Below are 12,162 nucleotides of genomic sequence, written 5' to 3'. Positions count from 1 at the left end.
TTGTCTCTATTGAAGAGGGAGAAACAAAGTAAATTGTGGCTAATTTTGTAAAGATCCTCTGGTTAAATCCGTGATTTCACAAAATGAAATAATCCGTAGTTTTTATTTGGGGCTGCATGGTGTTCTCTAAGTATTTCTGTGATACATTAGCTCATTCAAAAAGTAGCTTTCCTTTCGGTGGAAAATGTAGTTTTATAAAGAAATGTGACCCCAAAAGTACCATTTTAAAAAGAAAAAGGCTTAAACAAACCCCCAAATTGAATTATGCAGTGATTGTGAAGGAAAGTACTCCCAGCCCTCTCCACCCTGACCCTGTGCCTATTCAGGTTAAAAAACCCAGCAAAGCTGAGCTGGTACTCATACCACATGAATGTGGCACTACAGAAATGACCTATAAATCAGATTAGCCAAAATTAAATTATAATAGGGATTTTAATATTTAGTGTTTGTCTTAGTATTTTTAAAATTTCAGCATTTTTGGTATATAATTGTGGATTTTTGTTATTTCACTTGGTTCCTGGAATTTTCTTGTTAATAGTTTCTCAAGCCTTTGTCTTTCAGACAGCATTTTTGTGTTAAGCGTTTTGTAGACAAAGGCTGCTTACGGGGGAAGATGAAAGATTTTTTTGGATTGGCTAGAAAGGCACCAAAACTGAATTGGGAGAAGGAATGAAAACTCAGGTTTGGGTGTTGGATTGAAAGGAATGAGTGGAATCTTAGAATTTGTGAGATAAAGGAGATCTTAGCATATGCATAAGAGAAGGGAAAGGTAGTATATTAATTTACAGGCTGGAAGAATTTTAAATAGTCTCTTTCTCAAAGTCCTCTAAATCTGAGCTGAAAAAAAGGTGAAACTGTTTAGTTGATAATGTTATCCTCAAAGAGGATGAACAGCTGAAAACAGCATTTAGGACTCATACTGCCAAGTGTTCTTTTTTAGTTATTCAAGTTTACTAAATTTCTGATTACTTTACTAATGGAACTTAAATCATCTGATTTAGAGTTAAATATGTGAAGAAGTTGGTACTTGCAGTTTGGGACGAAGAAACCAAATCGAGATAGTGACCCCTTTGTGCATGAAGTTGGTACTGGAAATTCAGGTGTTCTGTCTGCTCTTCCCCCCCTCCCCCCCGCCAATAATGAAATCACGTGTATATAGGAGATTGTCTCCTTCCCCCCAACCAAGCAAAACAGCATAAGTCAATACCCTCATTACTTGAGATGGGTCTAAAGGGTCAGCCTTGTATTTCATAGTGAATCTGAAGAAGGAACAGCTTCCCTTTATCCAGTCACGAGCTAGACATTGTTCTGGAAATGCCTTACAAATGTCTTTAAATTTTAATCCTCAGAATAATCTTGTAAAGTAGGCATGCTTTAATCCCCATTCTGTGAGTGAGGAGACTAAAGATCAGAGACTTTAAATATGCCCAGATTCACTTTAGTTAGGAGTTGATAAAAACCAGGATTAAAACTCCTGGGTCTGTAATTCCAAATTTCATATTTTTTTCATTTCCCTAATTTTCATAGCCTTGCATTTTATGTTTGAGTGTTAATTATCTACAGCAAGGCTTGAAGATGGAAAAGGTACCTGAAGAACCTAAAGATGTCTAAAAAACACAAACTTTGTAAACTTCACTTTGTCTGGGATTCTCTTTTTACCATTAGCAGAGTGAGATTGGGCTGGATCTAATGAAGATAGGAAAACATATGTTCATTGTATAAGCTGCCAACCTGGGCAGTGTTGCTCAGTTTAATACAATTGGATTCATTTATTAACTCATCTATTCTTTATTTCTCACAACCTGTAAGGTTCCAGGTACTGTGCAAAAGCATCTTGGATGGGAATTTTAAAAGTCACTAAGTCATTTAATACTTCAGTGGATAACTGAGGCCCAGTGCAGATAACAGAAGGGGAAGAGCTACTCAAAAGATTAGTCCAGATAAGGTTCCTGTTTGTTAGTCACTGTTAAAAATACAAAGATATAGTGGTTTATCAAGTTAAAATAGGTGATTTAATGGTTAACTGTTATTATGGTTGCCCTTATTTTCAATTTCTTTCTATTATTTGGGGTATAGCCTGGTGGGTCTAAAACCCCAGTCAGAGGAAAGCTCAAAGAATCTTAGCTTCTGACTCCAAAGAATTAAAAAAAAAGATGAAAAAGCCAGAGTAACTACTTTCTATGTTTATTGTATTATTAAAATTTCCAGAAGAGACATACACTAGTTTCACAGTAAAGGTAAAAACCTATTAAAATTACTTGATTTTAAAAAGGTATTAGTCGTCAGGGGCTGCTAACACAGGTCAGCCTCCTGGATAACTGGTAGGGCTTCTTACTGGAAGAGTTCTTGTCCCTTACTCCTTAGTGGAGTGCAGCGGAAAGAGGAAGATCTGCTTTCTTTCTTGCATTAGGCATGAGGTAACCTGGGGACATGACCACAGTCATCTTGGCTTACAAAATAACTCCAGTGAATGATGCTAGAAATATTTGGGTAGGAAGTTTTATCCTAAAATCTTAAATCATTCTCAGGATTCACTTTTGTGCCTAATGATGAGTATTTATTTGCATAACATAGTTGGTATCCCACTTAGTATGTTAGTGGCTAGTTTTACTTTTTAATCGAAGAAGGTCTTTTCAAATTGAAAAATAAACTTAAAGAAAAAATTATTTGTCTAGAGGCAGATTTCTATTAAAGATATGGAAATGCCAGTAGACATATTAACATTTCTTCAACTTTGTGTTAGGGGAAATATGAATAATCATCAAAGGGTAATGATTCTGCCAAAATAAAAAAGTATAAATGATGTGTTTGGATTTTGTCTAATCTTATATATTGGGCTAAATAAAAAGGTTTCTTTGAATCTGTAAGGTATTTTCCAGACCTCATCTCAGGATATGAGGAAAAACTTGTTGAATCACTCTCTGAAAATAAAGACTGACTGTGGAACTAGGAAATGAATGAAATCATAAATGTGTGCATATCGCCACCAAGTGGCAAATAAAAGCATTGTTTGTCATAGTTGCTTAGATTAGAAAATAAAGGCACATTGTTTCATAAAGTGTCCTTTTATAGCAGCTGTTAAACTCCAAAGGCTAGCCACTTGGTCAGACTTTTCACTGAATGTTTGGTACATATTGACCAGCTGTCCAAATTCAACGAATCATCGGTTCACATACACCTTATAAAGGTGTATGTTAATTTTTCTTTTGTTAATTAGGTGGCATTTTTTCCTTACCCTCCTCCCTTTAATTTCCTTTCATTTGTCTGTAAATTTTTTTGTATTGATGCTTATCTTCTATTTGATTATTATATTACTACTGAAGTTTCTGGAAATGAAGATTTGATTCATTAGCTGATTTTTAGGGAGTGACAATATTGGGATGTTTAAAATATGATTTCATCATCATATGGTAGAAATAATCTTAATGTTTATATTTGATTTGCAATTTTCTTGCATCACAGCTTTCTTGAATAGTTGTAGAGTTGATATAAAAATAAGGCTAGTTCAGAGGCAGTTGAAGAATCTTCATTTTTCTTACATTTATTACAAGATTGGAAAGCACTTTCAATATACAACCTAGGTCAGTGTTTTGAGTGGTAAAGAATTTCTTGTCAACCTGTCTGATTTTTATGCCCTGTTGGTTTCATGCCATTTTATCACAGTACTCTTGAGAAAACCAGCACTACATTTGGTACACTATAGTAAAACAAAGCTTTTCGAATTTTATAGCTGATATACCAACTTACTAAGGAGGCTTAACATCTGTCAATAAAATACTAATAGTAGACAAGCTTCCAAAATTGATGCCTTCTCAACTTCCTGATAGTGTGCCAGCTAGATATTTGAATCTGTGCCATGGTAAGTATTGGGTGGTTCCCAGCATTAGAGGCCAGAAAGATCCGTGGTGCAGACTTGAACTGAGCCAACTCCTGAACTAGCCCAGCTAATCCAGGCATCCCTCCAAACTTGGAGTGACCTGGAACTGAGCCCACTGCCTCGGCTGTGACCTCTATGTCCATGGTGACAGAGAGTATACAGGAACAAAGGCTGCTCTGATTCCTTTCTGTTGGTTTAGATACATATGAGAAGACCCCAGAAGATTTTCATCCTAACTCAGCCTGACCCCTTCGACCTGCTAGGTCTACTTCCCCATTACTCCGGCTTCATCTCCTGTTGTTCTCGTCTCTGCTCCAGCCACGCTGGTCTGTTGTTTCTCCGCCGTCCATTATAGTCCTTTCTACTTTGGAGCCATTGCACTTGCTATTTATTCCTTCTTCTGAAATGCTCTCACCCTAGAAACCCATGGCTTTAGGTCATGATTTAAAGTCATCTTCTTAAATAGGCTTTCTCTGGCCACCCAGGTCTTCTACATTTTTAAGTACCCCTTCCCTGCTTTATTATTTTCCCTCAGTACTTACCATCAGCTAACAGAGTATATATGTTATTTTAGTCATCTAGCTTTTTAAAATTGTCTTTCTTATTAAACTCTGAGTTCCATTAGGACAAGAATTTTTATTTGTTTGTTTTAACTACTAATATATTCCCAGTATCTAGTATAGATTAGGGGTGTAATAAATTTTTGTGAATTAATGAAAATTAAATAAACCCAGCTCACTTCCTATAAATTGTATGTAGATTGCCTCTAAAGTAGTCTTTGGTAGAGTTGAGCAAAAAGTAGGTGCCATATATTTTGATTCAATTCAGTCATATTGTAGTAGGTGCTGAGAGGGAAGCAAACAGGTAGACACTACTCTACTACCTTTATTTAATTTATTTTTAAATTAATTTTTATTGGAGTATAGTTGCTTTACAGTGTTGTTAGTTTCTACTGTACAGGAAAATGAATCATTTATATATATATCTACTCTTTCTTAGATTTCCTTCCCATTTAGGTAACCACAGGTCACTGAGTAGAGTTCCCTGTGCTACACAGTAGATTCTCATTAGTATACATAGTAGTATATATATGTTGACCCCAGCCTCCCAATTTACTACCTTTAGGGTGGCCTGAAAGCTAAATCCAGCATGATGGTATCTGTGTGTATGTATGTACACACACATGCCTGTGTACAGTTGTTTATTTTTTTAAGTCTGTACATTGTTGGCCTAAAAAGTGTTAAAAGGCATAAATTATTTGCCAAATTTTAAAATTAGGAATTTCATGTAAAACTTGATTTCAGGCAACTATTGGGAAGTTGGAGGATGTGGCCAGCACTAGGCCTCCACGCCCATAGTTCAGCCCTGTGAGTGGGTGGGTGAGTGTATACTCACATGCTTGCTGATCCCGATTGTTTCCTTGTCATCAGAGCCACACAGCATTGGCTGATACTCTTTGCAGTTAAGCTCTTTTTTTTTTTCTTTCAGTGGGCTTAAAAGATTAAGAAAGAAATTTCTATGCTTATAGCTATACAAAAAGTGGGAATTACCATGAGGGCTGTGTGTTTCAAGAAAGAAGGGAGGGAACCTACTTCTTTGGGTAATTAAGGGATATTTCTACTTATTTATTGTACAGCTGGCCCACCCATTTATATTGCTTACCTGGCTGCTATTTGAATTTACTTGGCTACTATTTGAGTAGGTATTTGAGTTTTCAGGCCCCTTGACGAGACATGACATAAATGTTTTTTAAACTTTATTTTATTTATTTATTTTTTAAATTTTTAGCTGCATTGGTTCTTCGTTGCTGCGCACGGGCAGCTTTCCCTAGTTGCGGTGAGCGGGGGCTACTCTTCCTTGCGGTGCGAGGGCTTTTCTCATTGCAGATGGCTTCTCTTTGTTGTGGAGCACGGGCTTCGCACAGGCTTAATTGCTCCGCGGCATGTGGGATCTTCCTGGACCAGGGATCAAACCCGTGTCCTCTGCAATGGCAGGTGGATTCTTAACCACTGCGCCACTAGGGAAGTCCCGACATAAATGTTTTAAAGTATGTGTAAGTCAGTGTGTGATTGAGCAAAGGAATTACACCCTACATAAGGACTGGATTGACGGTCTGAACTATGTAAAATGTGGGGCCTGCCTGAGCTAGGATTTGAAGTAGATATTTTGTAATTACTAAGAGAAGATTATAAGGAAATTATTCTAGGTGGGAAGAATTTGTGAGGGTGGGTTTTTGGCAACTAGCGAAACAAATCTCTTGGTTGTCTGTGAGTTGAAAGGATACAGTATATTTTTCTTTCAGTCATCCACATACAGCAGGTGTTCAGGATGTAAGATATATAGTAATCCAATGATTCATTTTGCTTTTAATTCTTTTACTTAGTTGTATTAGTATTTCGAAATTTTCTACTTTGGGCATTGCTCTGTTTTCCAGGTTAATTACCAAATGAAGTTAAGAGTAATATCCATACCAAGAATGTCATTAATTAATGATACATCATTTTGAGTAGACGTTAATCAGTAACTGCAGATTCTGTGATGGTATACCATGTTTTGTATATGTTAGAGTACTTTGGATTTGTTGAACTGCAGTAGTTCAAAACTCTGAGCTATGTGAAAAGAGATGTTCCCTGCTCTAAAAAATATCTAGGCTAAGTGAATGCATAACATCGATATAGATGAACCTTACCTGAACAAATGGAAGTGGAAGTCTTGATTTCTGTGCTGTGGATATGATTATTTGCATTACAAAAGACTTCACCAAAATGTTTCATTAGGAGCTAACTTTGTGCAGTTCAGCATGATTTTGTATTCATGTGTTTAAGAAAGGGAAATGCTTTCTTGAATGTAATTGCATTGTGTTTTTTCCCCCTCATTGTTTCAGGTTCTTTTGCCCTCCTCCTTGTGTATATCTTATGGGCAGTGGATGGAAGAAAAAAAAAGAACAAATGGAACGCGATGGTTGTTCTGAACAAGAGTCTCAACCATGTGCATTTATTGGAATAGGAAATAGTGACCAAGAAATGCAGCAGCTGAACTTGGAAGGAAAGGTAAAGAGAACCATGGTACCAGAATGCAATTTTCTTACTTGTTTTTGTAGTGGTGATTTTTTGTTTTTCCTTTTATGGCTATTGGTAGCACTCTTTTGAATATATAAATCAGAGCCAGAAATAAACTTCTCAAGTAGCTGTGGTTTAGTCATGATTCACGGAGCTTGAGCTGTTGACATCTAAAGGTGGCACACAATAAGCTTCCTCAGCTTGCTAGCAGTTTTAGCAGGCTGTGAATCAGATTTCTGTTGGGGGCCAGTATAGGAGGCTAATTGCTCATCCATCTGACAGGGGCATGATAGTCAAACAACAATGAAAATACATAGTTCAATAATGTTTTGTTCTACTCATTTAATCTTAGTCTTATACTAGAAACAAAGTATTATGGGTTATAAACATCATAAATGTTTTACTTAGCTTCAGTGTAGAACAGAAATATGCTGTGTAGACAAGAACAGCCATGATTACCTTTACTCAAACTTTTAGGTATTTTCTTTGATTACTTTACTAGGGAATAAAATTTATGAGTTAGTTTTACTAATTGTATTTTATCGATTTAGAAAGCAGTTATTTCAGTCTGTACCTTTAGTTTTCAAAAGTAGTTCTTCAGTGACTTAGCATTAGTTATTACTTTGTTTTCTCTTGATATTAAAATTTGAAAAATGGCTATTTCTGATTTCAGTGACTACATGAATGTCTTTTAAAGTACTGCATAAATAGCTGTTTTCTCATTCAGTAAGTCTTTGTTGAATGTCTTAGTGTTTGCTGTATTGTAGCCGACACTAAGAATGGGAGTTTGCAGGGCAAGGTTGAGGGTGGTGAGCTAGCGGATTTGTACTCTCATTCAATTTTAGTCATTTTACAAATAATGAGCACTGAGAATAAGGAGCCTTCAACCTCCTTCAAATTTGAGTATGTTTATGTCATTTGTATCTCTATATTTTTATCGTTAAGGCTTGTCAACTATGTATTTTAAATTAGGTTTGGGATAAAACTTAACTACAGTAAAGGTTGTTTCATCTTAAAATAGAGCAGTGTAAAATATTTCTGAATTATGACCCTTGAGCCAAGGTAAAAGATATATTTAAGTAGTGGGTTGAACAAATAGGCCTTAGTCATGTCTCATCTATTTTTCTGTTATATAGAAAGTCTTAGTGATATGTCTCTAAGCTGTACATCTAGACATTTGGAACTGTGAATGGTAATTAAATCAGATAGGTAGTAAGAAGCCAGGGATTCTAGCTACCATTGTATATAATTGTGTTAATTGAACTTCATTGCTTGCTTTAACACTTCCAGCTTCCAGCAATTTTAAGGGAGGAAATAACAAACAAACAGCACTGCCACTTGCTTTTCTTAGCATAACGGCTTAGTACATCTTTCTTCAACTTCTGCCATTATATCCTTTTCCCAAGCCCTAGAAATTTGCAGAAGAGAATACCTGAGAGCTCGAGCATTAAATAGTGCTTAAAACACCTACTTACAGGGTAGTACAGTGTCTGTATGCCAAAATTATGTGTTAATATTTAGTTATAATGAAAAATGCTATTAGAGAAGTCTATAGAGAATAAGACTGGTTGAGAGTCAGCAGAAGTCATTCCAGGCAGAAAGAACAGCATAATCATATGCTTGGACCATCAAGGTACAGGAACAAGGTAAGTTTGGGTCCAGGTAGGCAAAGATGGACCAAGCAGTGGATAGATGCTGAGCTTCAGAAAGAGGCACTTTGGTCCTATCTCACTTAACCTCCATTCATTTAAGGTAATGTTATTTTCTTTCAACAGCCTGTTCATTGAATGGTACAATTAGTCATTATTGAAAAAGGAGGGATTTTATTTTGCATTTTTGGGTATTTGTCCTTATTTTAATCTTCATTACAACAAAGTTCTAATATATGCAGCCCTTATTTTATGGTCATGACATTTAACTATATGTTGGTAATATTTTGGATCTGATGTTTTTAATTTGTTAACTATTCATTTCCTCAGTTTATGTCTTACATAGTTGGAGCTAGGTAAGCTATGCAACATGAATTACTTCCCTAATTAGCACACTTGTATTTTTATTTTAAAGAATTACATCCCCTACACCTATGTTGCTAGTATTGTTTTGTTTATATAATTCAAATTCTACAATTCAGATATTTCTATAAACTTTTGTAGGATTATATTTGGTATTTCTTTTTTATTTCAGGGCAGATTTTTTTTCTTGCCTGAAGATCTTGTCTTCAGAAAGATGTTTTTTAAGTTAAACTCTTCATTGTTTATAGACAGATTTATTATATGCCATTTTCTGTTTTAGAATTTTATTAGCTAATTTAGCCTTTTGGTATGATGAAGCAAATGTAACTTCAGTTTTTATTTACTTAGCGTCTTAAAGCCGTAATACTTTCTGAATCAGTGACTTGTCCTTTTTTTTTTTCTTGTGAAATTTGAGTAGTTTGTGGTCAGTAGCTTTATAGCTTTTAAAAAATAATAAATTGTATCTGAGATAGCTTTATTAGAATTTTTTTGTGGATTCAAACTACTCACTTTTGTAATTAGGGGTATATTTCCTTTCCTTCCAAGGAGATATATGTATGTTTGCTCTTTCCAAACAAAATAAAGCCCTTTGAGTGTCTGTGTTATGACCCAATTTTCTCTGCTCTTTCTTCCTTTCCTGTTTGCCAGTCTACCTTATCATTTATGCTAGATTTCAGTATTTTCTCTTTTCTGATATAGATCATATCCCCTAATGTTAACACTCAAATTAAGTGATCTCATCATTTTTAAGTTTTGCCATTAGAATTTAATTGCTTTCATTTAGATACACATTTTATTTTTGTTACATGGGAGTACTCTCCTTTAGTGTATTAATACCTATCTTCCTAGACTTTGTCTTACGTTGTAGAATAATTCCATAGTTCAGGCTTTATATGACTTTCAGAGCTTTTTAAAGTATGGCAGGGCCATGGTTCAGCATCCCTGAACACTTAGAGATCCTGGAGTGAAAGGAGCTGAGTGAGTGCAAAGGCTGTTGTTTTAATTTTTCTTATTACTATTATGAGCTTTATCTTAACTTTGCCTTGTGCAGAACAAAGCCTCTCAAAGCTTTTATCACCCTTTTGAATTTATAAAAACTTAATTGAGTAAAATATTTAAGACGGCACCTAAGTTTTCTTATATAACTTTGCTGTTGAGAAATGCAATAAAGTATGGCATGATTTTTGTTCTGGTACTAAAATTGGCTGTGAGTAATATTTTAAAGATTAAACACCTGGAGCCCATTAGTTATTTTCTAAATGAGTGGCATTTGCACTACTTTTTAAAAGGAACACACAGCAGAGGTAGTCAAGAAACTTGTTTAGCCTAATTTTAAAGTAGAGCAATGATTTTTAAAAAAATATATATATATATTTCAGATTTTTAAATACTTAAGCTGTACTTGAGCATTATTTACCCAATCTGGAAAAATAGATCAATAATTTAGCCTCTTCCCTCATTCACAGGGATCAAGGGAATAGGAAAGATTTTAGAATTGTTATATGTAATTGAAATAGTAGCATTTCAAAGTATCTTTATTGTTTTGCAAGTGCTATAACTCTTTAATACTATCCTTTCAGTTACCAGAATTTAATTTCTGGTAAACTGACATAGTACTTTGCTGCGTTTGTTTTCTCTAGTACCTTTAAATTCAGTTCTTTTGGTGATGCGATAGGAATTATCCTATTGGGCAAAGTGTTAGTTATTTCAAAAAATAATGTTTTCCTCAGACTCATGGGTGGTTACTCTAGTGTTCGGCTATATAAGAAAAAACGTTGTATGCACTATTTTGAGAAGGATCAGTGCTAAAATCTTTTACATAATTTAATTGAGTTCTGATAGCCTTCTTTATATCTTATTTGCAGAAAGACAGTCATGGAATTTTTTAACTGTAAAATTTTTTTAAAAATTACTGCTATAACATTGGTAATTCTGTGAAATAGATGTAGAACTGTATAAAACAAGAAAAGACTTTTTTAAAAGCCTTTTTGAGAGGGGAAAACAACACAGTGTTAGTATTTCGTAGACTTGATAAGGAAGACTTTGTACTTTGTTTTCAGATATCAGTACTTTTCACAGTTGGTTTTATCAGCGCTTCTGTGGAGTTACTGCCTTTAAGTCTGATCAAGCTTAGATGTGGCCATACTGAGTTGTAGGTACATAGCTGACAGGGTTTTGGTGCTATTAAAACTTGCCTTTTCTTTCACAGAACTATTGCACGGCCAAAACATTGTATATATCTGATTCAGACAAGAGAAAGCACTTCATGCTCTCTGTAAAGATGTTCTATGGCAATAGTGATGACATTGGTGTGTTCCTCAGCAAGCGGATAAAAGTCATCTCCAAACCTTCCAAAAAGAAGCAGTCATTGAAAAATGCTGACTGTATGTATACTTGTTTTCTTTTTTGTCCTCAACTCCCGACATGAACTAATAAGACAAATTCATCTATTTTTTAAATTAAAAATTGCTTTTCAGTAGCCAGTTCCTTTTTTTCAAATATTTTTGTGGTCTTCACTTTATCTGAAAAAGTCATATTCAGTTATTACTGCTGCTTTATTGTCTTTTTCTTTAATTAAAAATGGGCAATACCTGGGGTAGGGAAGTGGTTTTTTTTTTTTTTTTTTTTTTTTTTTTGCGGTACGCGGGCCTCTCACAGCTGTGGCCTCTCCCGTTGCGGAGCACAGGCTCCGGACGCCCAGGCTCAGCGGCCATGGCTCACGGGCCCAGCCATTCCGCGGCATGTGGGATCTTCCCAGACGGGGGAACGGACCTGCGTCCCCTGCATCGGCAGGCGGACTCTCAACCACTGCGCCACCAGGGAAGCCCAGGGAAGTGGTTTTTAAACAGAATTGGTTCATCACTGCCACCCAGAGTCATTTGGAGAAATGGGAGTTTCCTTTTGCTGTCATAGTGACTGGAGGGAGTAATGTTAGCATTAGGGTGTCTAAATGTCCTGCAGTGCCCAAGAAGGTTCCCATTCCATAAAGAATTGATTCACTTAGAATATCAAAAGCACCCCTTTGAGAAACACTGTTATATCAAGTGGGCTTTGGAAGGCTGTCCTGAGAACCTGAACAAAAATTTTAATGTAGTTGCACTGGCAGAGACTGCTGCCTCATCAGCACATTTTTAGACTAGCAGATAAATGCTGTTTGAATTTTACAGAACTTCAACCTCTGTGCCCAGTTTTCTTTATTTTAACTTTTTATTAT

At 35.6% G+C, this 12,162-nt stretch overlaps 1 protein-coding gene across 6 annotated transcripts in view; it reads left to right on the top strand.

Moving 5' to 3' along the window:
* LOC136123797 (recombining binding protein suppressor of hairless) overlaps window positions 1-12,162 on the top strand; it is a 226,469-nt gene that overhangs the window by 202,275 nt on the left and 12,032 nt on the right. For all 6 annotated transcript variants that reach the window (XM_065878149.1, XM_065878151.1, XM_065878148.1 and 3 more), the window contains 2 exons: window positions 6,762-6,927; window positions 11,158-11,332. In XM_065878149.1, the coding sequence (XP_065734221.1) occupies window positions 6,762-6,927; window positions 11,158-11,332 (341 nt within the window). The remainder of the gene's footprint in view (window positions 1-6,761; window positions 6,928-11,157; window positions 11,333-12,162) is intronic.

The sequence above is a fragment of the Phocoena phocoena genome, chromosome 5 (genome assembly GCF_963924675.1).
Source record: "Phocoena phocoena chromosome 5, mPhoPho1.1, whole genome shotgun sequence".
Classification (NCBI taxonomy): domain Eukaryota; kingdom Metazoa; phylum Chordata; class Mammalia; order Artiodactyla; family Phocoenidae; genus Phocoena; species Phocoena phocoena.
Note: the sequence above shows the minus strand (reverse complement) of the source record. Positions and strands in the feature narration are given on the sequence as shown.